Raw genomic sequence first — 25,929 nt, forward strand, 5'->3', positions numbered from 1 at the left:
CCGAGCCTTGGTGACAAAGGACAGCGGGACACGGGCCTGGAAAAAGCAGCAGGGAGGAAGGCGCAGCCTTTCCCATCCCCTCCAGCATCTGCTCCAAACACTGTGACACACTGAGCCCCAAGTACAACTCTGTCTCCACAGCCACATGGACGCGTGCAGCCAGTGACGCACCACTCTGCATAGCCCTGATGGCCACAGGACACTGTCCCAGCCAATCCCACAGCTGCACATCCACTCACGGGTACACATAATTCCACATATGCAACCACATGTAGACTGCTCCATGTACACATTATTTACACAGTCACAATAACAGCCACACACACTGCTCACGGCCACACATGTTTAGCTTTGCAGCAATACCACAAGTACACATATAGCTCCATGGAGTCTCATGTGCATGGCCCCCATGCCATAGATACACAGGCAGTATAGTCACAACTCCAAACATATATCACATATATGTAGATACAAATACCCAGCCAGACACATACTTCTGTGGTCACCCATAAATATGTAAATTCAAGTCCACAACTCCTCTCTCTCTCTCTCTCTCTCTCTCTCTCTCTCTCTCTCTCACACACACACACACACACACACACACATGCACGTAAGAGATCTAAACATTATTTTTCCCAGTCTTAGCCCTAAGTTAAATCAGGCAGCCAAGAAAAACTTGCTAGAAGTTGGCTAGGAGACACTTGGTTACAAAGAGCCGAGCTGATGGGGGGAAGCAGGCAGTAGGTCATATAGGACTAGACAAGAGAAAAGCAGTGCCTCCCCAGGGCCTCCATTCCCTGTTCCCTCAGCCAACCAGGCCTTTGGAATCAAAAGGCCCCTTGCAGTAGGGTTGGGTAAATTGTGGGGGCCCACAGGGGAGCCGGGGAGACTGCTGACGGAGGGGAAAGTGTTTGGAAAGAGGAGGCGTCTGTGGTTTGGAAACTGCAGGGCTCTCCAGCCCCTGCCTCCAAAACCAAAATAGGCCTGTCCACCTCCCCGCAGCCACCCACCCACTCACCCAGCGGGCGGCCTGGCCAGCCCTTCCTGGGCGGGGTTGCCACCATCTTTGGATGGCATATGAGAGTGGCCACAGCCATGGTGTTTCTCAGAAGCCCCGAGTGCCCCCCAGAGCTCATAGTCCCCATTCCCTCAACTCCAAAGGGGCATCTCTCCTGGAGACCCCAACCAACCTGAATCTCTCACCACCCCCCGAGGCCATTTCCATCTGCCTGGGCATCCTCCCACCTGGTCCCTAGATGGGAGATGTGGCCCTGCTTCCGTGGAGGGGCTGGCTGTGCTCCTCCCTCGGGGAAACCTGGGAGCGAGGGGCCTGAGTTCCACATAGCACATGTTCACACGGAGGAAATTCACACCTCCACTGTCTGAGCCAGCCGTGGCAGAAAACCAAGCCCCCAGACAGACCAGTTGGAAGAGTTGCCCGGCCTGGAACCAGGACCCTGAGTTTTCATCACCTGGAACCTACACAGCTCCAGGGCAGGACAGGCCTCTGAGCCAGCCGGATAAATTGCTAGGAGCCCATAAACTCCCAGACACCTGTGTTCTCGGCGGCCTCAGGGCCACCAAGAGAAGGGCCTTTTGCAGGAGCAGCTCAGCTCTCCTGGGGAAGGTCGACATCCTTGGTGCCGCCCACCTCAACAGGGTCAGGGGGGATGCAGGTGGTTACAGGACCCCCCGGGGCTCGGTCCTCAGCACGCACCCGGGGGCTGTGGAGGCTGGTGCATGGGCCTGGAAGCTCCAGAGCCCGAGCCCACATGACAGGGTTTAGGCCGTGTTCTCTGCCCTGCAGCCGGGCAGGGCTCCTCTGATCCTCCCGAGAGAAGGACTGTAATTTTTCTCTGCAAAAGCAACTTTGCCTAGGAAAACTTTAATGATGGCTTCCTGCTGGAACCACAGGCTTTTAAAAATAGCCCAGCTGAGCAAAGGCAAAATGTGGAGCCCAGGCCTCGCCGCCCCCTAACCTCAGAACCCTAGCTTCCCGGGGCCTGGCGCTGCCCCTCTGGCCGCCGCTGGAAAATGGAGTGGGACCAGGAGCAGGCAGGAGAGTGGAGGGCTGGCCTCTGGAACACTGAACTTCTCAAAGGCCGAGTCAGAATCTGGCCGAAGGAGGTTCTCAGGCGGTCTTGGCAGCTCGCGGCACGGCTGCACTGGAATCTGAAAGCTTCCAGGAGCCGGTCGGTGCTGAGAGAGGCTCACAGTGGAGAAGAGACGCCCACGGGTCGTCACCCACCTTCTGCCTTTCGGCGGCCTTTCACATTCGGCCCTCGGCCCATCAGCTCTGTCCTCACAGCCTGGCAGGGCAGCTGCCTCCATCCCAAAGGGAGCTGCTATCAGCCCAGGACAGGGCTGCAGACAGGACCCCGATAATCCAGGGAAGAATGAACAGATGGCCTTCCTTTCACAGGCGTTTGGGGTGGCAGCTGCCCCCTCCCCCCACTGCTGCCCGAGACTCACTCAGCCAGGCTGCCCTCCAGGGTCCAGCTAAGGAGTCGGGGTGATTGTCACAGCTGGAAGCCAGGAGGTGGGGGGCAAGCATCTCAGAAACTCGTGTTCTGTGCCAGCATCCTACTATTTTGAGCTCGCAGAAAGCCTCCCGCCCAGCGCCCCTGCTCAGCCCCGCCTGCCCCTTCATCCACGCGCCCACAGTCCATTTGGAGCTCCTGTTGTGTGCCAGGCACTGTCTCAGCCCCAGGGGAGCACCCACACGGGAGAAGACAACGTAGGTTCAGGGTGCCCCCTCCAAGGGCCGTGGCCAGATGGCCGGTTCTTCTCTACCTATGCTCTGCTCCCAGTTCTCCTCGAGGGCAGGGTGGGGACATATACGTCTTCCTGAAGCCTGCGTGGTCCTCTGGGAGGCTCTCCATCCAGGAGGCAGGGTTTGTGGCCAGCCAGCTGTGGGTCTAGCTGTCAGGGGTCCTGGAGGCAGGCAGAGCTGGCCCCAGTAGAAGCAGAAGAATCACCTCCCTGGGAGCCTGAGCAAGGAGCCATGTGGAGGCAGCAGGGCCCCCTGCCAGGAGAGAGGCTGAAGGAACCAGGGAAGGCACATGTGGCCCAGCCTCCCATGCCTGCCCTCCCACGCCTTCCCTGAGCTCCCACACAGTGCCTCTTTCCCAGTGCCTGGGAGACCCTGAACAGGCCCACAGTCAGATGGGGAGACCAGAGCAGGCAGCTCCCAGAGGGGATCTGCCATGCTGTGTGGTCAGCTTGGCATGCTGTCCTCCAGACCAGCAGTCACCGACCTTTTGGACCTCGCGGACCGCCAGTGGTCCACGGACCACCGGTTGGTGACCGCTGCTCACTCAGGGCTCCGCAAGCTGAGGTCCTGCCTGGTTGTGCTCGTTGTCCATGGGACCCTTATCTTAACAAGACGCATAACCTGCCCCATGGAACATGTGTTACCCAAAATCCTCTCAGGGAAATCACATGATCAGGTGACCAGATGACCAGATGAGTGGTCAGGTAAGGCTTCCCTGAGGACGGGGCTCCGGAGCATTCAGGAGACTAGACGGGAAGGATAAGGGGTTGAGGTAGAGAAGGGCTAGGAGAGCAAGTCCGAGACCCAGAAGTGTCACACATTCAGGGCAAGAGGAGGTATGCCGTGGGGCCTCCAGGCATTCAGGGGACACTCAGGCTTGGTCTCAGACTTCTCAACACAGGCCCCATGAAGGACAGGTTCCTCCTAACCCTGCCCTCAGCCATGGAGCTGGGAGCCGAAGGACTCCAGGCCCCGGCAGCCTGGCTACTGTTACTGGGCTAGGAGGCCCGGAGAGCCTTGGTGTTGCCCAGGGTTTTGCCAGACCGCCTGAGGCCCTGGCTGGTTTTGGCACACACTGGAAGCAGCGATGAAGCCTGGTCCCTTCTCTTCCCTGGAAGAGCCAGATGCTGACCCAGTGCACCTTGGCAACCAGCTAAGCAAGGCCAGGCCATGGGGGAGGAAGAGGCAGGAAGGAGGAGCGCATCCCAATCTCAAGTAATTGTGCTTTCTTGCTTGTCCTGCCACCCACAGAGGAGAAGTATGTCACTGTGCAGCCTTACACCAGCCAAAGCAAGGACGAGATTGGCTTTGAGAAGGGCGTCACCGTGGAGGTGATCAGGAAGAACTTGGAGGGCTGGTGGTACATCAGGTAGGAGCCCCAGCAGAGGAGCGAGATGCCCTGAGCAGCAGAGCAGGTAGACACTGCTGAGTGGCCGGGGACACCGGATGGCGAGTAGATACCGACAGGAGCCTTGCACCCACGGCCCTGGCTTGGCGGCACTGAGCCTGCACAGCTGAACATCCCAAACAGAGATTGCTCATTTCGCACATCCTCTCCCGGGACACCTAAAGCTGAGCCTGAGCGGCAGCCAGCGGGGCACAGGGGCTCCGGCCCAGCTTGCAGGCGATGGTGCAATCGCTCCCCTGCAAGACCGATGCCACTGCCAAGAGGGTCCGGCACATCTGAATTTGGTTTTCTGCATCCAGTTTTGGCTGCTGCCTGGTGTGCTCTGCAGCTCAGGCCACTTGGAGCGCTGGCGTCCCCAGGCGTTGCTGAGGTCCCAGCAGGCCGCCCCTGCTGCCCACGGCTCAGCACTCCAGCTGTCCCCGGCTGTCCCCTTTGCAGGGCTGGCTCACATGGTTGTGAGAGCTGAGCCCAGGCCTGGTTCAGAGGCCTCTTCCTTCTGCTCCTCCCTCTCCCAGGGCCTGCTCACACTCCCCAGCTGAGAAACCCATTGGGGAGTAGGAGGGGAGTTCGGAGCTTTTCTGATGCTCCTGGAAACAAACAAAACCCGTGGGCGTCACCCCACCTCTCCCCTACCGAGTCCTGCCCCTCCAGTCCCCTCTGCCCTGGAACTCCAGGCCAGCGCCACCCTCAGGGAGCCTTACTCTCAGGAAATGTTTTGGTTCCTTTGGGACCTGCTCAGCTGTGGTGATTTTGTCCAATTTCTTCTCTGCCTGTAACCAGGTTGGCAGAGATAGCCCCACATCTGTGGGCTTGGGGACCACCTTGCCGGCCCACCACACCTGGGCACCCTAGACCCACTGTGGGCAGGATTCATGCTCCAGGCTGTCTCCCACCATGGGGACAGGATTGGCCAAGGTGGTGCGGGCCCTCAGAGATGGTTGCTCAGACCACGCCGACCGGCCAACGCTGATGGTGTTGAGATCGGTCGGTGCTGATGGGTAGGATGAAGGTCACTGGCCTCATGGGATTGAACTTCAGTGTGACCTGACAGGACATAGCTGCCCTGACCTTGTGCATGTCAGTCAGGAGGGCTGAGGTGTCCCTTTCTGTCTGGTTAGGTGGGTCAGGACTGTGTGCCTGGACGTGTGCTGCCCAAAGCCCTGCCCGTAGACGTGCATGTGCTCTCAGCAGTGGAAGCTAGCGCCAACCCCAAATCCAACAACCATGTGTCTGGCGTAGGAAGCCGGCGATTGGTCTGGCAGGCTGATTACCTGGACCACTTGCAGGGAGGTTATCTACAAAGCTGCTGGCTTTTGTTTTCTTTTGTTGTTTGGGGTTTTTTTTGCATTTTCTAAAATGACCAATAAAGCCACTTCGTGCTGCTTTTTCTAGTCAGCTCTTGTCCCCATGGTCTATCCCTTTAGCCAGCGGGAGCTTCAACTGAGAAAACCCTGCTGAAAGGGTTCCACCTTAAGAAGGCTGCCAGACACCCCCTTAAATATGCCATTTCCCAACATTCCAGGCTCTGTGTTGATCCTCATTTCCTGTCTTTCTTCTCCACCCCCATCCCCCTACACCCCCTCCCTCTCCCTCCATCTCCTTTTCCAGTTTGCTTCCCTCTGGAGTCATTCCACGCTCCAGAGCTGGAAAGCAGATGTGAGCCGAGTTGGACCCAGACACACACACAGCCGCTCCTGACTCCCTCGCCTCTCTCCGCCTGGAATCTAATTTTATCCATGTAACAGCGGAGGAACACACAGGATTTGAAACGGGAGCACTCGGGGCAGTGAGCTGGCCTGACCGTCACTCCCGTGACACCCTGCTCCCCACCTCCCCAGTGTTCTCAGCAAAGCACCTGCAGCAGCCGGCAGCTTCCTCTTCCTCTTTTCTCCGAGATGCGGGAGCTCCCGCTTCTGAGCCAGACGCTGCCACCAGCTAGCTGTGTGACCCTCTGCTACTTGCTTTGCTTTTCTGAGCCTTGGTTGCTGCCAAGATTAGGCATCTTGAGTAGTTGCTTCTACCCACCCCTGAAATTCTGTGCTTCTGTCTGTTAGCTCCATGGTTTCCATCCATTTGTTCACTGATGTCTGCCTTCCAGGCCCCAAACAGGGAGCCAGATGGGCGAGCGTGGGTCAGCCCGTCTGCTTGTACCTGTGGCATACACAGGGAAAGCCACCCCCACCCAAGCTTTCCAGCAAAGCTCAAGACATGCTGATAGAAACTTCTTTCACATTCCCTTTTCTCCCACCTAATGAGTGCCCAAGAGCAAGGTCAGATGGAGAGGCAGGGGAGAGGGGCTTGTCAGACATCTGGCATGGAGGAGCCATTCCAAAGAGCCAGATGTGTCCCAGGACGCAGACAGGGACCTCACAGGCCAGACTCAGGGGCATGGGCAACTAACTCCTGGATGAGGAAAGGAGCTCCCAGGGGTTTGGGTAGAAGCTCAACCCCATGGAGGGGCAAAAGGAGGGGAAGCTTGTTTTCAGAAGTCATTGAATCGCCTAAAATGAAGTCAGCCCTGTCATTTGCCTTTTCTCTTGTTTATGGGATTTTGGGTTTTGTTTTCGTTTTGCCATACCAGAGGTTTTACTTTTATCCAGTCATGTGCTTTATCCTCAGCCTCTCCAGATTCAGCAAGTATTCGCAACTTGCATTTTTATTTTGCGATACAGTGTGAGGCCAGGGTCCCGTTTGTTTTTCTTAACTGGATAATCAGTTGTCCCCAAGTCACTCACTGACTAAGCCATCCTTACCCCACTAATTTGAAATGTTCCTTTTAGCATTGGTCTGTTGGTGGACTTGTTCTGTGAACTTGATTTGTCTATTTCTGCGTGGTACCAATACTTCCCCCACTCAGTCACTCTTCTTTAGAGAGATCTTCCTACTTGGTCTCAATGTGTTCATCCTTTTGGATAATTTTTTGCAGTGACTCTATCCCTGCATTTTTTAAAAAATAGTATTTTTTATTGATTTCAGAGAGGAAGGGAGAGAGATAGAAACATCACTGATGAGAGAGAATCATTGATCAGCTGCCTCCTGCATGTCCCCTACTAGGGATCAAGCCCACAATTCGGGCACGTGCCCTTGACCAGAATCAAACCCAGGACCCTTCAATCCACAGGCCGGCGCTCTATCCACTGAGCCAAACCAACTAGTGCTATCCCTGCATTTTGGCCAAAGAGAAAGAAATTGAGCTCCTGGATAGGGACTTTGTCCAAGAAGCCGTAGACCAGAACTCAGGTTTTCTAACTCACTGGGGCTACCTCGTCGCTTCTCTGATAATAATACTTCACTTTCCAATAGGACATTTAACTCAAGACACCGTCTCATTTCTTATCTCTACAATTGCCCTCTACTTATTGCGAGGTAGCAGGCTGTTATGAAATCTACCTTTTGGGCAGCCCACAATTTAAGGAATCTTTTAACCTGAAGGTCCTACATTTGCCTGACTTTGCAGAGTGTGAGCACTCACACCAAGAGGGATCACAGAGAGCAAGGGCATGGGAAGAAGTGGTGTTTAAGGTGTCTTTTCCACCTGCCCAGTTCCGGTTCTCTCTGGAGGAGTGGGAATGCCAAGTGTCTGCTGAACACCGTAGAAAAGGCTCTGCTGGGCAAGGCCCGATGGAGCCTGGGCCTGGGAGGGGTGTGAGGTCAGGCCTCAGTGCTCTAATGCCCTGTGTCCCACTCCTCCCCCATAGGTACCTGGGCAAAGAAGGCTGGGCACCAGCCTCCTACCTGAAGAAAGCCAAGGATGATCTGCCAGCTCGGAAGAAGAATCTGGCAGGCCCAGTGGAGATCATTGGGAACATCATGGAGATCAGCAACCTGTTGAACAAGAAGACATCAGGGGACAAAGAGACGCCCCCAGCCGAAGGCGACGGCCCAGAGGCCCCCATTGCCAAGAAGGAGATCAGCCTGCCCATCCTCTGCAACGCCTCCAACGGCAGCGCCCTGGGGATCCCCGAGAGGACCGTCTCCAAGCTGGCCCAGGGCTCCCCAGCTGTGGCCAGGATTGCCCCTCAGCGGGCCCAGATCAGTAAGAGCCTTGCCGAGCCCCGGGTCCTTGCTGCAAAGCAATGTATAGAGTGGGCATGGGGTGCAAGGAAAGCTAGAGGGGTGTGCAGGACCCCCATGTCATTTTCTTCTTGATATATTGATGACCCCTCACCCCTGACCCCAGCCTCACTCTGCCCACTTGTCTCATGCTAATTACAAGAGTGGACAAGGCAATTCCTCCCCACTGCTCCACTGAAGACAAATTACATGAGTGTAAAAGGTGCTGGCATTCCCGTCCCTAGTGGAGAGCCCGGAGTGCGCACTTTGCAGAGAAGTGTAGCCCCCGGCTGTGAAATGAGCCGAAGGTGCAAGGCTGCTTTGCTGATAGAGGAACATCTTTCTGGGCCTTCCCCCTCCTTCTCGATTGCCTTCCCCCAGTTGCTAGAAACCGAAAAGACATGGACAGGCTGGCTTTACCTCTCTGCACGAGCATATTTTTAGGGGGCGTTCTTCAGGAATCTCCCTCCGCACGGGAGGAACTGGCTCTCAGGCACCCTCTGAATCTCGCACGTCCCTGGCTCACAGAGCCTTCGTTTGGGGGTTAAACTCTTCTCTATTATGAGAGACAAGCTTCTGTGTGTGTCCAGCCGGCCTTAAATCTGGAGGAAAGCTGTTTTGATTCTAAACATGGTTAAGTCAGCTCTGTGCCTGCAGTCTTTTAGGCAAGCAGTTGGGAAATCTGAGGGCATCGCCTCTAGCCTGGAATTGAGCCAGCTTCTAGGGATTCAGTAGTAAGCGCCCGAGAGACACGGGTTCGGCTCCCAACTTTGATACTCTATGCACTTGGATAAAGCTATATACCCTTTCTCCTCAAAAACGCCTCCTCAGTGTCTGCACATTTCACAATGTGCACATCACCTCAGAGGGTCCGTGGACCCCCCTGGCAGCACAGCCAGGGAAGTGAGAGCATGGGTCCATGCAGGAACTTCCCAGAACCAGAGGGTGGTTATGCCCAGGGAAGCAGGTACAGGCCGTGTTGCACAGCATCTGGCTGGCATTCTTTAAACCATGTGTCTTCTTCCAGGCTCCCCCAACCTAAGGACAAGGCCTCCACCTCGCAGAGAATCCAGCCTGGTATGTGCCACACCTAGTCTGTCTGTTCCCTTCCTGGGGATGTGCTGCCGCAGCCCCAGTCAATTGGCTGTCACACTGCAAAGCCTGCTGGTCCAGAGGTTTGGCAGGGCCTCGCTGGACCTTCAGCTTTGTGGGGCTGGGGGCAGAGAGGGAAGCCTGCAGATTCCAACCTTTTGGGGGACCTAGCTAGACAGTTTATAATCAAAAACGCTCTGCACTCCAAAACTAAATAAATCCATCCCGGCCACTGCACTGGCAGACATAAACATTTAGACTGGCCGGCGAGTGTCCAGCCAGGGCATTGCCAGGGGCTTGAAATGCAGCTGCTGTCCATGTGAGCCTGGACACCTTTCAGCCTTGCCTCCCTTGCTTAGGAATGCCCGATGGAGGTGGTGGATGCCAGAGCCAGGAGGGCGGAGGGCAGACCAGTGAGCATCCTCCAGGAGGAGGGGTCGATGGCCAGGGCTGGCTTTTATGCTAAAGCTTAAAGATGCTCAGTGCTGCTGGGGTGCCTGGCACCTGTGGGTGGGACTTCCTGGTACCCAGACCATCAGGGACACAGATGTGCACTCAGAGTGCTGGGCTGGGGCCAGCGGTGATGCTGGTGGCAGACCGAGAGCCCTAGAGCAGAGAACTGTTATCAGCAGCACTGAGATGTGTGGAAAGAATGGGGCTCGAGTCTGCCAAGCATGGATTCATATTCCACCCTGACACTTAGGAACAGCCACCCCCAGGGCAAGTTGCTTCCCCACACAAGCCTCAGTTTTCTCATCTTGTAAGTACCAGCCATCTCCCAGGACTGTCGTAAGGGTGAAATGAGACGATGGGTACTGTGGGCTGATGGTCAGGTTTCCATTTCCTGTGTCAGCTGGGACTGTTGGGGGAACTACCTGTGACTCCGTGAGGAAACAGATTTCTGAAGTCACATCTGGGCTAACAGCGAGGGTTACTGTGATCAGTGCCGACTGCCCAGGGTAGGGGGATGGCGGCAGTTCCTGGAGAAGCGGGCCTTCAGTAAACGGGATTATTGAAGATTTGGCCCCTGGAAATGCGACTGCCTTGCCCTGGCCACCAGCCCCAGTGGAGTTTCTCCCTTTCCCTGTGTTTTACACAACTAAACAGCGAGTTCTTTCCTGCCGTTTCTCTCAGGCCCAGCTAATTATGTTTGGGCAGACTTGATTTTGGCAAGAAGGGGGTAATTCCTTCCACACTTACCAAACGCAGGGCTGCTGTTTCCAGCTAGGCCCGGCCGAATCCCACTTGGCCAGGGGTCTGGGCTGTGCTGGGGCCTGGGCACATCAGCTCACATGCACGGCTGCAGGGCCAGGCATCAGGGCAGGGAAAGTGGAATGAATCATACCCAGTCCTCCCACCTTCGCTCACTCTGACCGCAGGCAGCTGAGCTGTAACTGGCTGGGTCAGGACTTGCCAGGCCTTGAAGGATGATGAAGGCAGAGGATAGGGTGTTGTTTCAGGAGGAGTGTTTAGCTTTGGCTTTTATTTATGGAGCTCTTCCTGTGCCCCTGGCTGGACCAGAAGTTAGTATCTTATCTCTGTAATCCTCTTTAAAAAAATATATCTATATCTATCTACTATCTATCTATCTATCTATATATTGATTTCAGAAAGGAAGGGAGAGGGAGAGAGAGCTAGAAACATCAGTGAGAATCATTGATCGGCTGCCTCCTGCAGGCCCCACACTGGGGATGAGCCCGAAAGCCAGGCATATGCCCTGGCCAGGAATCGAAGTGTGACCTCTTGGTTATAGGTTAATGCTCAGCCACTGAGCCACGCCAGCCAGGCTCTCAGCAGTCCTCTTAATGAGCCTGTTTTAGTTCCATTGTATAGGTCAGGAAACTGAGGCTCAGTGAGGTCAAAGCTAAGGCCGTGCAGCTGGTAAATTGCTGAGCTGGGGTTGGAGCCCACATGTGCCCAGCTGCAAGGCCGAGAGGTCTTTCGAGGTCTTCTTGTTACAACACAGCTACTCCCCCGCCCCCCCCAGTCTCCCACACACACATCCTATTCAAAACATGTTTTGTTTTAACCCCTTTGTGTGATACAAAGACATACAAGGAGTAATGGAGAGGCACGAAGTACCTTTTGGCCAGGATAGAGAACAGGTGCAACTAGAACATCTGCTCTGTGAGGGCAAATGGGGGTGTCATCCTTTTGGTTCACTACTGGATGCCCAGTGCCTTAGACCAGAGTCTGACACCCAGTAGACCCACAGGAAACATTTGTAAAATAGATGAATAAGGTTCACAAGTCACTGGCCGTGGCCAGATTCTAAATGTCCTTCCTTGAATGTTGTGGTTAGATATTGATGTGCCAGCGTCTGAAGACATTCAGGCTCTCCGGTGTGTTCCACGGCCCACCGGTGGAGGGTCCAGAGTGTAATCAGTGCCTGCCTGACGTGTGGCAGCATCGTGATGACCAACCAAGGTCTTCTCACCCAGTCCCACGCCCCCTCGCACTCGCACCCCACGCGTGGAGATGGCTGTGTCCCAGCTCTGCCCCTACAGCCGGATGTCACCCCTGTGGCTCCTCTTTTAGACTTAAGAACAGTGGTTGTCCTCTCCAACAGGGCAGTGTCCGCAGACTTTGTCACAATGATTTCTCCATTTTTTTAAATTTTCTTTTTTTTTTTTTTTTTTGGTGCCCATGACCAGAATCAAACCTGGGACCCTTGAGTCCACAGGCCAACGTTCTATCTACTGAGCCAAACCAGTCAGGGCCATTTTTTTAATTTTCGTTTTGGGAACTAGCTGTTGAGGCTTCAGATGACTGGACCTCCAGAGATGGAAGGGTGGACATCACTGTTACGAAAGGATCATTCTGAAGGCTCAGACAAGTCCCGAGTGAGCCCTAGGTGTTCTCAGAAATCCTAGTGAGGAGAACGACAGATACTCGGGTCAGCTGCTGTCCACTCCTGTGAATGCCTCGCTCACTGCCATTGCGGTCTGATCAGGTGGGTTTTGCTCACTGAGTCCTTCTCTACCTCAGGGGTTCCAGCTGCCGAAGCCACCAGAGCCCCCTTCTGTTGAGGTGGAGTACTACACCATTGCCGAATTCCAGTCCTGCATTTCTGACGGGATCAGCTTTCGGGGTGGACAGAAGGCGGAGGTGAGCCTTGGGCCCTGAGGCTGAGGGTTTTCACTCAGGTCAGAGGCCTGCCGCGTTGCCCTTCTCTGTCTTCCTGGCAAGCAGGGACGGTGCGGAAACAAGGCTAGTAAGTGCCACAGTCAGGACTAGAACCCAGGACTCGTGTCTCCGCCCAGTGCAGTGAAATGACCACAGGCAGTGGGACAGCTCGGCTGTGCTCTGTAGGGAGGCTCTGGCCTCAGGCCATATCCCAGTTCAACTCACCTGCATCTTCCCATTCTCTTCCGACCTGAGGAACCCTTTCCAGGGTCACCCAGGGAAGACCTAGCAATATCGGAGGTGGGAGGAGGATGGGAGTGGTGGAATGGTAGTTCTTTTTATACATATGGGTCCTTGGCGATTTGGTTTTGTTGGGACTGGGTACAGTGCCTCTTCTAAGTGCAGTAACTTAGGGGAAGAAGGAACAGGGGTCTGAGAGGGGGCCAGCCCGACCAGCGTGTTGAGAGGCTCGGAGGGCCAGGGGAGAGCGACCTGAACAGCAGGATCCCCCCAGCTAGGAGATGATAGAGATCTGGGTTTGAATTCCGACCCATCGCTCACTACATTGGGCCCTGGACCACTTTCTCGGTGGCTCACCTGTAAATGGAGATAATGTCTCCTAGAGCCACAGTATGAATGAAGCTCCTAGCTAGCTCATCACAGGGTCCCAGTGATCCTCCCAACTCACTGGCCTGCCCGCCCCTTCCCCCTAGGTCATCGACAAAAACTCGGGCGGCTGGTGGTACGTGCAGATCGGCGAGAAGGAGGGCTGGGCCCCCGCGTCCTACATCGATAAGCGCAAGAAGCCCAACCTGAGCCGCCGCACGAGCACCCTGACCCGGCCCAAGGTCCCCCCGCCGGCGCCCCCCAGCAAGCCCAAGGAGGCTGAGGAGGGTCCGGCAGGCACCGCCGAGAGCCAGGACTCCCCGCTGAAGCTCAAGTACGAAGAGCCCGAGTATGACATCCCTGCCTTTGGCTTCGACTCCGAGCCAGAGCTGAGTGAGGAGCCCACGGAGGACAGAGGCTCGGGGGACAAGCGGCTGGCCCAGCCCCCCAGGCCCTCGCCGGCCTCCTCCCTGCAGCGGGCCCGCTTCAAGGTGGGCGGGTCCTCAGAGGACGTGGCCCTGGAAGAGGAGACCATCTATGAGAACGAGGGCTTCCGGCCCTGTGCAGAGGACACCCTGTCAGCTAGACGGTCCTCCCGGGACAGTGACTCCCCTGGAGGCTCCCCACTGTCCCTTGCCAGGAAAAACTCCCCCAAATCAGACTCCCCCAAATCGTCCTCGCTCCTAAAGCTCAAGGCAGAGAAAAACGCCCAGGCGGAACTGGGGAAGAACCACTCCTCGGCCTCCTTTTCCTCGTCCATCACCATCAACACCACCTGCTCCTCCTCCTCCTCCTCCTCTTCCTCCCTGTCCAAGCCCAGCAGCGACCTGAAGCCCCGTTCTGCCTCGGACGCAGGCATCCGCGGCACCCCCAAGGTCGGAGCGAAGAAGGACGCTGACCTGAAGGCCGGGCTGACCTCCTGTGCTCGGGCCAAGCCATCTGTCCGGCCCAAGCCATTCCTGAGCAGAGCGGAGTCCCAGAGCCAAGAGAAGATGGACATCAGCACTTTACGGCGCCAGCTGAGACCCACAGGCCAGCTCCGGGGAGGCCTCAAGGGCTCCAAGAGTGAGGACTCAGAGCTGCCCCCCCAGACAGCCTCCGAGGGTCCCAATGAAGGGTCCAGGAGAGGCTCGGCTGACCTCATCACCCTCCCGGCTGCCACGCCCCCATGTCCCACCAAGAAGGGGCGGGAAGGGCAGGCCACCTCCTACGTGACGTGTAGTGCCTACCAGAAGGTCCAGGACTCGGAGATCAGTTTCCCTGCCGGTGTGGAGGTGCAGGTGCTCGAGAAATTGGAAAGCGGCTGGTGGTATGTGAGGTTTGGGGAGTTGGAGGGCTGGGCCCCTTCCCACTACTTGGTGCTGGGTGAGAATGAGCCACCTGACCCCTCTGGCAAAGAGCCCGACGCCGTTACCGCCAAGAGCAAGCAGAAGGAGGGCAAGTCGGACAGCCTGGAGAAGATTGAGAAGCGGGTCCAAGCGCTGAATACCGTCAACCAGAGCAAGAGGGCCACGCCGCCCATCCCTTCCAAGCCTCCCGGGGGCTTCAGCAAGACCTCGGGTGCTGGGGTGGTGAAGATGAGGAATGGGGTTCGGCAGGTGGCGGTGAGGCCCCAGTCGGTGTTCGTGTCCCCACCACCCAAGGACAACAACCTGTCCTGCGCCCTCCGGAGGAACGAGTCGCTCACAGCCACCGACGGCCTCCGAGGCGTCCGCCGTAACTCCTCCTTCAGCACCGCCCGCTCCGCGGCTGCAGAGGCCAAGGGCCGCCTGGCCGAGCGGGCCGCCAGCCAGGGCTCAGACAGCCCTCTGCTGCCCACCCAGCGCAATGGTATCCCCGTGTCCCCCGTGCGCCCCAAGCCTATCGAGAAGTCCCAGTTCATCCACAACAACCTCAAAGATGTGTATGTGTCGATCGCAGACTACGAGGGGGACGAGGAGACGGCGGGCTTCCAGGAGGGTGTGTCCATGGAGGTCCTGGAGAGGAACCCCAATGGCTGGTGGTACTGCCAGATCCTAGACGGGGTGAAGCCCTTCAAAGGCTGGGTGCCCTCCAACTACCTGGAGAAAAAGAACTAACGGGGCACGGGTCCTTCAGCCTGAGTGTGGATGAGTGGTGAGATGAAGACAATAGGGAGGGGGGAGGGGAAGGGGGTGGGGTGGGGGGAGGACAACATTAAACCCTGCAGAAGGTGTGACCTCAAGGACACTCCCCTCCAGGCTGTCCCTGGCTGGAAGGGAGGTTCTGGTGGGGGCCACCTTGAGCAGGAGGCCTGAGACCAGATGTGAGACAGCTGAGCCCCATGTGTGCCCCTTGTGACTTCACTGATGGGCTCAGCACCACCTGGGGACAGGCCAATGGGAAGCCTTGGCTGCAAATCTGGAAAGGATGTGGTCCTAGAGGCCTCCGTGCCCTGCCCCAGCCTAGCCCGGTTCCAGTTGCTGGCAGCTTGTCGCCAGGGGTGGCCCGGGTGTCATCCTCACCCTAACGGCGAATTGTGCTGGTCTCCCAGGGACTGCCGCCGCCCAGCACGGGTGGTGTGGTAGAAGACACCTCTGGCTTTGGGGCTTGGAGGCATCTCCTGTGAGCTCAGCCTGTCCCTGGCCAGGCCACTGTCCATGTCTGTTAGTTGCAGAAAAAGCAGTTCCCCGGGTGCCAGCAAGGATCACCTTCCTTCGCTGTCACTGACCTTGAGAAGAGTGCCCGGGCGCCCGTGGAGACCCACCAGCCCGATTTACGGAGGATGGGCAGCGCCGGGGTCTCTGTCTGCACAGACTTTATTTTGGATATTTCTGGGTGGGCAGTTTCTTTGCATGTTTTGGGAGAGGTTTATTGATTTGGGGCTTCTCGGTTGGGCCCTGGGTTTTGGTCTTATTTTAGGGGTTGTTTGGGGGCCTCAGGACGGTCAGCCTCACAGGGGACGGGAGGGGGGTGGGTGGGCTTTTCTGTTAGACTCTTGTGGGAGGTGGGTTGTTGTTTGTGTTTCACATGTTCCCCTCCACAAGCTGGAGTCGTTTCGTTTGGTTTCCACTGTGTGGACAGTGCCTGAGGGGTTGGGGGCGGAGAAGCCCCCCCACTCCCAGACCGCGAGGCACCCACCTTCTGGTGCGAGCCCAGCCCAGGAGGGAGGAGGGTCTCGTTCAGGAGCGAAGGCGGCTCTTGGCTGCTGGGCGACCGCCATTCTGTGTACAGTCTCCCACCTGGCAGGACCGAAAGCCTGAGGGGACCCCCCAACTGGGCCCCCGGGCCAGACTGGAGCAAACACCACCAGCCTGCCGGCGATGCCACAGGGACCAAGGAGGTGGAGGACCCCAGACCAGGAGCTGACCTGGTCGTTCCGAGGGGCAGTGCCCCCGAGAAGAGAGAAGCGAGAGAATAAAGTCCCTGTCGACTTCGGGTCTTTCGATCATTGACATTTCGGAGGGGACCCTCCAGAAGCCAGCGGCTTCCCGAGGACTCACCCTTTGCTGGGAGTGGATTTCCACACGTGCCTTTGACTTCGGACAGGTCAGGCGTCACAGCCGCCGATTCAGCTGCCAGAATCCTGGACAAGGGTTGGTGTTCTCTCTCTCCACCTGCTTCCCACCCAGGACGGAGATGTTGCCTGAAGGTGAGCATGGGACCCAGGTCTTGTGCCTTCCGTGCCCCATGCGCCCCCTCCTGACCGTCCTCCCTCCCGTACACTGAAGCCTGGCAGCTATAGCAAACTGCTCCTGTTCTCTGTTAAAGGGCCGTGGTGAGATTTTGTTTCCTTTTGTTTTGTTTGTGAGTTTGTTTAAAATGGAAATTAGTTATTTTCTTCTGCTGGACAGTATTAAATAGAGCAGGATGTTGAGTTAATCTGCTAGATTGCAGTACTAATGGTAGTGGTTTAGTGTTTTCATATTAATATTATTTGGACTTATTTGAACAATAATGATAAAGAAGTGGTTCATTATTTTTTAATTAATGCACTTTAATAAGGTGGAATGGAAAGAAACCCAGAGAGCAAAGTGCATTACTTAAAGATGCAGTATATACTTTTCTCATTTTTAAGCAGCACATATTTATTGAAAGAAAAAAAGTAATTTATGATTATTTAAAATAAAATTTAAAAGTAGAGTGACTGTCGGGTTAAAGGACCTTCCACGTAGCTATCTTCCAGGGGGAGGGCCCCAGCGGCCTCACTCCTCAGATGTCTGCACTGAGCCAGTTCAATCACAACGTGACAGCCAGGCCAGGAAGGAGTGCAGGACGCATCTGCCAAGCACAGAGCATCTCAGTTGGACTGGACCACAGTGCTCCCCGGAGCCTGCCTTCCCCTGCCCTTCCTCACGGTCTGGACTGCCCTGTGGGGCTCTCTACCACCGCCAGGGCCCGCATTCCCCTGCCCCTCCAGGGCCCTCTATCCTTGATCCCCAGTGCTCTAAGTGATGGTCATTAAAAGTGACCTCAAAGGTCACTCCATCCCATCCCCTCCCGTTATCGCAGCCCAAGGACAGGAAATGACTCCCAAAATCACACGGCTAAGTTTACTGGCAGACCTCCCCACGGCATCCATCCTGGCACTCCTACCCACCCCCCTTCGAGCTTATTGTGCGGTGGTCATGTTTACATTGGGACATCCAGCCCCGAGGGTGGCTGGGAGTTGCTCAGGCATCCAGGGGAAGTGGGGAGTGCTGCCACCTGGTGACAGCATGGAGATGTGGGCAGTGAACAGGGATTGCCATGTCCCATCTTTGCCCCTTGCCCCTCACCACCACCCCCTTAATTCACAGCACAGCACAAGCCCTGCAAACCGAAAGAGAGTATTAATACTTGAAGCAAAAAAGGGTGCATGCCAGTCCCTCTCAGACATGGCTAGGCGATGCCAGGCCTTGTGCCCCTGGACCCCTAGCCCTACCCAGGGCAAGAGGGCCTTTCCCTAGAGCTACTGAGCTGCTTTGTGATGTTGGAGGTACTGCTGGCGGCAGGTGGAGGAGGGAGGGGCCTGGGGCTCTGACCCATCTGGAGGAAAACCAGATCGGCCTAAAAAAAAGGAAAAAGAAAAATGAAATCTCAGCAGTGTCCAAACCTAGTTTTCCATTAGTTACGATTGAAAATGTGAACTGACATTGTGTGGCTGTATACTGCAACTTTAACCATAATGAGCCCTTCTGAGGTCATTATTGAGGTTTATATAATGCCTGAAGATGCATCATTGGTGCTTTTTCTTTGTTGAAAGACTTTTTCTTTTATTACAAGGGGGAAAAAATGTCTTCATCTCTCTCCCACTTTTTATAACAGCGGGCCTGGCTGGGCTTCCTGGCCCTGCCATTGCTGTTTCCACTAGGCCAAGGGACCACAGGGGCAGCAAGAGGGAGCAGGAAGGGGTGACCCTGAACAGCAGGTGTGCCATCTGCTCCTACCTGTGGCCGGGCCCTGCCTTGCCAGCCCTCGGCCCCATCCACCCCGAGCCTGGCCCCAACAGCTTCTCTTTGTTCCCCCCTCTCTTCTCCATCTTGACGAAGGCATTATATAGAATCATTTTAATCACTTTCAGATGTTAGAGCAGCATATTTTACTGGCATTTATCCATCGCTTTCCTCAGCAAGGCATGTTACTACTCTTATCATCTAAGGAAAAAAAAGACAAGGGAATTTCGGCCAAGCATTATTTTCATATTACTAGTATTTGCAGAGTAGATGTAGAACTATTTAAGTTTAGACCTTGGTTTGGTATTTTATTTTTTTTTAAGGGAAAAAAGATAAGGTAACCCCTACTTTTCCTGGTTTTGTATTTAACTAATATATTATTTCTTTAAGGTTACTCACTTCCCCTATTCCCTTCAAATACTTTGCATTCTCATTCGAAAATGAAAACAATCTGAGAGACAGGAAACGTGCAATATTATCAAGAGGGATGCCAGGGCTTGTTGGGATGGTGGCGGGAGACCCGGTGGCCCAGTCTGTCGATAGAGGGAGGCGGGGCTGCTGGGAGGCGTGGGAGCTGTGGAGCAGACAGGTGGTCCAGGTTATTGATCTTTTCCCCTCCTTGCCTGCCCCCATCCCCTGGCAGGGTGTCAGGGGTCCCCACCAGAGGGCAGCCCCTTTTTCTGGTGGGTGTCATCCACCCAGAAGAAAGGGATTCAGGGAAGTAGCATGGGGCTCTTGACCTCCCGGGGCCCCCGCCCTCAGAGCAGAGCAAGGACATCCAGGAACTGTTCCTTGTTTTCATTTCCGTTGTTTCCAGCCAGCTGCTCAGAAAGACCTGTCCTAAAAGTCACTCACCAGCCCTCGCTCACCCCAGTCTCCTGATGTTTGGGCCATGATCCTTTTGATGTATGTATGTTTGAGTCTTTCTAAAACTATGTAACCTCAGTTCAGTTTATGGGCAGGAACCCTAGATGTAACCAAATCCTTTTTGGGGGAGGTGGGTGCCTTCAGCCCTGCCATATCCCAGTGAGACACCAATTTCCACAAGCCTGCGGCTGGGCCTGGTGCTAACCTGGGCCACCCATTCATCTCAGTGACTGCAGCTGAGGAGTGAGCCCTGCCTCTGCTCAACACCCCAACAGTCAGTGCCCAGAGGGTCTCGGAGAAGCAGCTGAGGGGCCTACCCAGGTCTCTGCGGACAGAACTGCCCACAACAGGTACCAAGGCGGCGGCCTCCTAAGTTGGCACAGGCAGAGGAAGCAGCAGGGTGGGAAGTCTCTGGGTTCAAGCCCTTGGAGCTCGGCTCCTCGGCTCCAGGGACGGCCTTGCTGGTGTGTCCCCTCCACCTCCAGTACTGTATGCTTGCTGCTCCAACCCGTTTGGTGCATTCCTGTACAAATACGGATCTATGTGCCAAGTGGGACTGTGCCCCCCTGTGTGGGTCTCTCCCCTTGGAGCATCTACATCTATGTCCAACCTTTGAAAATCTTGACGCAGAGCTCTCTGGAAAAGAGAACCATCCACATAACTAAAGAATTAAGATTCCCTCACTTTTTTGAGGGCTGTGTGTTGAGAAAGTGTGTGTGTGCGTAAGTGTGCCTGTGTGCGTGCATGTGTGTAACTTCCCACTGTTACGAAGTAGGATGGGGTTAGAGAAAACCAGCGGGCACGCTGTCTCCACTGTACAGTCCTTGGCATTGGGCAGGCCCCACGGGACTCACAGCTTCGGGCAAGTGTGTGTTATTCACACACGTAATTCTGGCTGGAGAGTGCAATGTGTCTTTTTATTTTTTTGTAATTATTTTATTAAGTATTTAGTTGGAAACTTCACACTGGCATTAACAGATCTAGCAGAAGCAGCCTAGGCCATCGTCCCGGGCTCCCAAATAAAGTTGTGGAAAAGAGATGCCGCTGAGTGTGTTACGCGGCAGGCCGACTCCCACCCGTTGCCATGCATGTCATCACCGTGGGATGATGGCCCTCAGCTCTTGTTTCTGGGGATGGTCAGGGCGAGAACTTGCTCACGGTGAGCTCAGCAGACCTGCATGTGCATGTACATCAGCACCTGCCTAGACCTCGGGCCCTGTCACTTGATGGGACTAGTGTGAAGGGTTCCCCCCTTGACCTTACTGAGATTTCTGCCAAAATCATGATCCCTGTTTGGGGCAGCCTCTGTGGTTCTCATGCTCCGTGACCAGAGAAAGATGGGGTCAGTGACCTATTGCCTTATTTCAGGAAAAGCAGCCCCACTGATTTAAGCTTCCCTCCTGTTTTGTCCTGTGCACCTGGGCTCTCAGACAAGAAGTTGGGCACATTGGTGCTTATAGCCTGGGCAGGCCTGGTCCCAACCTGCCTTTAAGGTTGAGATTGCCATGCATCTTCCTGACCAATTCCTGCCTTTCTAATCTTGAGTTTGCACTTGACCTTGACAATCACCCACCCCAGTCCTAGAACTTAGTGGCCTTAGAGAGTGGGTCCCTGCGCTAAAGGTCCCTCCTTTGCATCCCCAAGTTTCATCCTGGCTAATGGGGCTGGACTTCAGGAGGCAAGAGAGAGAGGAATGAATTGTTTTAAAGCAAAAGGATGGATCGAGCATGTTGGAGACGAGCAAGAGGCATGTCGGCAAGATGAGTATGTGCATGTGTGGCTTATTTGGGTGTCTGGGACTGACCGTCCCTTCTCTGGGAAGGTGGCTTCCAGAAGAGGGTGTCTAGGCAGAAAGGGAAAAGTGTGAGAAGGCTGAGAGAGGGTTTGGAGTCTTGTCTTTATTAAAAAGAAGGAAGAAGTTGATTCTAAGTGTTTCAGGAAGAAGAGAGCAGGTAAGGAGAGAATTTAGTGATTCAACACACAAGGGTCCAGCCAGATCAGGTTGAAATAAGGCTGGAGGAGCAGCTGGCCAGAGGAAACGCTACTTGCTGTGCCACAAACTGGGTCCCTAGCAAGTTCTTAATGAACGGTCACTGATTTACTCAGTGGAGAGAGTAAGTCACCAGCAACTACTTGTATTTTTGAGTTTGGAGGCCCTGGATCCAAAATATTCATCCATCTCCCAGGTTCCCAGCTGGTTTTGCCCACCTCTTTTTGTCTAATACACAGCTAACCTCTCAAATTGTTTAAATCAAAGACTAGAGACCAAAAGGGTCATGTAGTTAGAGACCCGCCACCCCCAAATTGGAACCTCAGGATCCAGATACCATCAAGCTCATCTGGGAGGAAGGCAACCTTGTTTGTTCTTCTCAAGTGTCTCTGATGATACCTGTGGTTATTCAGTTGGTTGAGCCTGCCCACTGGTGTGACTTAGAAGACGGGGGGGGGGGGGGGGGGGGGGTTGTCGTTGTACAGTGCATACTCATCCATGGATATGCCCTTTCGTGTTTAGTGGCCTATGACCAAGACACACTGCTCTTAAGTGTTTATTTCAGAGGAAGAAGGGTAAACAGCCACCATTCTTGAATCTGCATCTTGTTCTCTGCAACAGGTTTTCTTTAAATGCAGGACACAGGATGGGAAAGGGTTTCGCTGCTAGTTACTGAGAGGTTCGCAGGAAGGTGACTGAGTGATGCACACGTGAGTGGCAGGTCCCGGAAGTGTGGGTTTGTGGACCGCATGGTTGCATGTGAACTGGATGCCTCAGCTCCAGAACTTTGGGGGATTTCTCGTGGTGTCCACTTAACCCCCCTCCCTCCCAGATCCTAGTAGGCTCGATGGGGGTCACGTTGTTTCCTCTTCCGCCCTCAGCAGAGAAACTGAAGGAAAGGACATTAAATTGAATGCAGTCAATTTGAGCACTAAAAAATTTCCAGGATCAATGGTGGTGCTAAACTATCTCCATGTTTCTATTATTTTTAATAGTGGGTTTTTTTTTTATTATTATTATTGTTCTCATCACAAAAATGCAGTGTCCTTGGGGAAGGGATCCAGCCTCTTGGCCTGTACCTTTCCAGGTGTCCTTTATCATTTTGACGGGACTCTTTGGTCTGCAGAAATACTATGACTTGGCATGCTTCTAGACTGTAAGATTTGGGTTGTTTTGTTTTGTATTTTGTTTATGTTTACATGCATCTTCTTGTATTTCCCTGAAAATTAAATAAAGTTTTTGACCTTTTTAACTCAATAGAATCACCTCTTCATTCTCCTTAATGCCAGAAAACCCGTCCAGCTGAATGGCAAAAGCATCCCCAATGCAGAATGAACTACAGGATCCATGTTCTCTGGGGACAGAGGGGTGGGGGAGGAGAAGCCTCCAACTCTCCCAACTTTTGCTGAACTCTAATAAACAGGGCTGGGCCATCCTGATGTAGGAAGCAGCCCATGGCTGTTCAAGGCCAGGCAGAGGCTGGGCAGAGGGTCCTCACTGTGTCTAGATCCCATCTGCCACCCCCAGCCTCTGCAGACAGCCAGACGTGCTCATCTAGAAAGTTTCTCTGAAGGTCTCAGGCCAGAGGCCTGTCTTTCCTGCCCAGCTGTGCCACCCATTTGGTGTAGGCCTCAGCACCCACCCACCAGAGCTCGGCTGGGGCGCAGGGGCGAGGGATGGGAGGCACAGCTGTTCCTGAGGAACTCAGCACTCTGCTGACCTGAGGACCTGTAATCCTTCCATTAGCCCCTAGGTGGCGCCACCACCACACAAGGGGTGCAGGCCAGGTATGGATTCAGCTCAGCCAACAGAAAGCTGAGCAGGCCTCATGGACTCCTGCTGCTGCCCCAACAAACACTGCTGCTCAACAGCCCAGAGACCTGAGGCTACCAAAGGGCATGGCTTCTCCCTTTCAACTTACAAGGCTCACCTGGCATTCTGGCCCCCACACTGCATGCACACCCCTCCCCACACACACACACACACACACACACACTGGCCCTCCCTCCCCAGCCCTCCACGCTGCACAACACAGCCCTGAGGCTGGAACAAATCACCTTTATTCACAATCACAGCGACCCAAGTTCACAAAGGCGGCAGTAACTACCCCACACTAACAGACGATGGATGGATGTTTGGATGGATGGATGGATGGATGGATGGATGGATGGGTGGGTGGCTTCCTCTCCCCAACCCTCAGGCCAGGCAGCCCCCGTACTTACCTCTGAAATGGATCCTTTGACTGGATAGGGCCCCCACCCCCACAGAAGGGGTCACCAGGGGTCAGAGACTGGGGAGACCCGTAGCAGAACTATGACTTCTCGAAGACCCACTGCAAGGCTGGGACAGACCCCACCCCACCCTCCACAGCCCCTCACCAAAGAACTAAGAGTTACACAAAGTCTTCCCCCTCCCCAAACAATCATTTTACAGAGGTGGCAGCTGAGGCGCAGAGGGGCTTGGACCTGGCCACAGGGATGTAAAAAGCCATCTGAGGGGGCAGAGGGCTGGGAGGCTGGGGGAGACTGGAGAGCTGGCCCCAGCCCATGGCCTATCAGGACAAGGCGAGCAGGGCAGAGATGACTGTAGCCTAAGAGCACGTGGGGGGCACTCCCTCACCCCAGAACCAGGAATAAGAACCCAGAGGTGCTGGGACCCTGTCCCTACCCCTCATCTTTCCTGGGGATGGAGTGCCTCCCCTAAGAACAGGCTCCCTGCCTCTCACTAGGCTCCCCAGCCCTGTTCCCTGGCCCAAGCTGGGCTCCCCTCCTGCAGACTTCCCAGAGCTCTCTCTGTCCTGTGGAGGGGGCACTCCTGGGCCTCCTGCCGTATTTGAGCTGACTGTCACCCTGCTCCAGCCCAAGGAGGAAGGGCACTTTGTGGCTCCGAGTGACCCCCCAGTCCAGAGAGTTAAGGAGGCTCAATTTGCCTCTAAAATGGGCACAGTTCACCAGGAGGCCTCCCAATTCAGCCCCTTTTTAAGGAGTTCTAACTCATGGTAAGCAGAGCTCGCTGTGGACTTTTAGCTGGAATCTGGGAAATGCTGCCCCTCTCAATCCACACACACCAGGGCAGCATTTCTAGGGGCCTGAAGGGTGGAAACTCACCCCCCACCCCACCCCCCAAAAAAATTACCCCACAAACCAAATAAATAAATAAATTACAATAAAGAAAAAAGCTGGTCTCACTCCAGGAAACCTCCCTGCCCCCAACCCAGGGCCCTGGCCTTGCCTGGGGACACGCCACACCTCTGAGCATCAGCTAGGCCCAGGACAGCGCTGAGGGAGGACAGGTCACAGAGAGGAGATGCAGACCTGCTCTTAGAGACCCTGACAGAAGACAGACCCTGCTCTCCAGCCAACCAAGGGGCGAGATGATTGGGGCAGAAAGGCTACAGCCAGGAAACGGCCCGCTGCATCTCTGCCGGGGCACGGGGCCAGATACTTAGACCCTGGAGCCTCCTGCGGCCAGTCTGGGAGAGGTACCCGCTGGCCTTCCTGCCCCTGGCTGCCAGGCCCAGGGGGCGGGAGGAGAGGGAGAAGGTGAGAGCAGGTCAGAGTAAGGCAGCAGCTCGGGGGCCACCTGCCCAGGCTGCTGCCGAGCTGGCCGTGCACCGCTCCAGGGCAGCTGGCAGAGGGAGCAAACTGATGTCCAGTCCACACTCCACTAGCCAAGCCACACGCCCTGGCCCAGGGCCACATCTGCCCAGTGGAAGGGACGCACTTTCTAATTCTCACAAAGGTGCCACACGGGCTAGAAGTCGGTCCCAGGTGGGGAGGGGTTAGAACAGGCGGAGCCCCCAGTTTAGTCCCTCAGCATGAAGGGAAGAGCTGAGCACAGAGAAGGGAAAGGCAGACAAAGTGCAGACTCCTCCCCTCCCCTCTGCCGGGCGATCTGCTTCTCCCCTCCTTCCCGCTCCCCCAAACCTGTATGCTACCCCTTTCCTCCCCAAACTTTGAGGGACCTCAGTTTCCCAAGTTTAATGGAGAAGGGAAGAGAGTTTCCAAAATGAGGAAGAGAAGGGCCCCGTGGCTTGCCCCTCTGCTGGCGCTGGGCTGCAGTCCGAGGAGGCGCGAGGGGTGGGCGCGCCGGGCTAGGAGCTCCGGTACGTCTTGATGATGTCCTTGATGGGGCGGCGGCAGATGGGGCAGCAGGCATGCAGAGCCTTCTTGAGGCGCAGGCCACAGGCATAGCAGAGGCACATGTGGCCACATGTGTAGATGACCGTGTCCACTGCGTGCTCATAGCAAATGGTGCACTCATCACTCCACTGGCCCGTGCCTGGGGTCACTGGCGACTCGGGCAAGCTCACCGGCGAGTTGGGGGCTGTCCCTGGAGGTGAGGGGACACCGGTCAAGGGAGACGTGGTCCAGTCCTGCCCCAGGTTCATGGGGAGGGAGCCCCCTGGCCTCTTGTCCCCCCTCCACTTATCAGATCTACCTGTTTACTCTGACACCCCAGCTTCCTGGACACAAGAGGGGAGAGGATGCGCCTTGGGCAGCACCTTGCTGGCCCCTCAGCTCCCAGACCAGGGGCCAGGGTGTCCATGAAGCAGGATTGGAGGAGGGGGCGGGGGAGGAAAAAAGGGGGCCCAAAATCTTTTAAGGCAGGCTCCGCCTGA

At 55.4% G+C, this 25,929-nt stretch overlaps 2 protein-coding genes and 1 long non-coding RNA gene across 10 annotated transcripts in view; 2 read left to right on the forward strand and 1 right to left on the reverse strand.

Moving 5' to 3' along the window:
• SH3PXD2A (SH3 and PX domains 2A) overlaps positions 1-15,190 on the forward strand; it is a 212,677-nt gene extending 197,487 nt beyond the window's left edge. For all 5 annotated transcript variants that reach the window (XM_036336085.1, XM_036336083.1, XM_036336087.1 and 2 more), the window contains 5 exons: positions 4,025-4,142; positions 7,880-8,217; positions 9,262-9,311; positions 12,315-12,434; positions 13,166-15,190. In XM_036336085.1, coding sequence (XP_036191978.1) covers positions 4,025-4,142; positions 7,880-8,217; positions 9,262-9,311; positions 12,315-12,434; positions 13,166-15,136 — 2,597 coding nt within the window. In that variant the 3' untranslated portion in view covers positions 15,137-15,190. The remainder of the gene's footprint in view (positions 1-4,024; positions 4,143-7,879; positions 8,218-9,261; positions 9,312-12,314; positions 12,435-13,165) is intronic.
• Positions 15,191-15,226: 36 nt separating this feature from the next.
• Positions 15,227-22,565, forward strand: LOC118669775. Of its 2 annotated transcripts, none has more exons than XR_004972127.1 (2): positions 15,227-16,794; positions 19,269-22,565. It is a non-coding gene; the product is annotated as an uncharacterized LOC118669775 (long non-coding RNA). The 2 variants fall into 2 exon arrangements; XR_004972128.1 differs by having other exon boundaries at positions 15,227-16,668.
• Positions 22,566-23,346: 781 nt separating this feature from the next.
• The window catches only part of NEURL1 (neuralized E3 ubiquitin protein ligase 1), a 70,314-nt gene continuing 67,731 nt past the window's right edge, over positions 23,347-25,929 (reverse strand). For all 3 annotated transcript variants that reach the window (XM_036336088.1, XM_036336090.1, XM_036336089.1), the window contains exon 6: positions 23,347-25,640. In XM_036336088.1, the coding sequence (XP_036191981.1) occupies positions 25,402-25,640 (239 nt within the window). In that variant the 3' untranslated portion in view covers positions 23,347-25,401. The remainder of the gene's footprint in view (positions 25,641-25,929) is intronic.

Source organism: Myotis myotis, unplaced genomic scaffold (assembly GCF_014108235.1).
Source record: "Myotis myotis isolate mMyoMyo1 unplaced genomic scaffold, mMyoMyo1.p scaffold_m19_p_15, whole genome shotgun sequence".
Lineage (NCBI taxonomy): Eukaryota > Metazoa > Chordata > Mammalia > Chiroptera > Vespertilionidae > Myotis > Myotis myotis.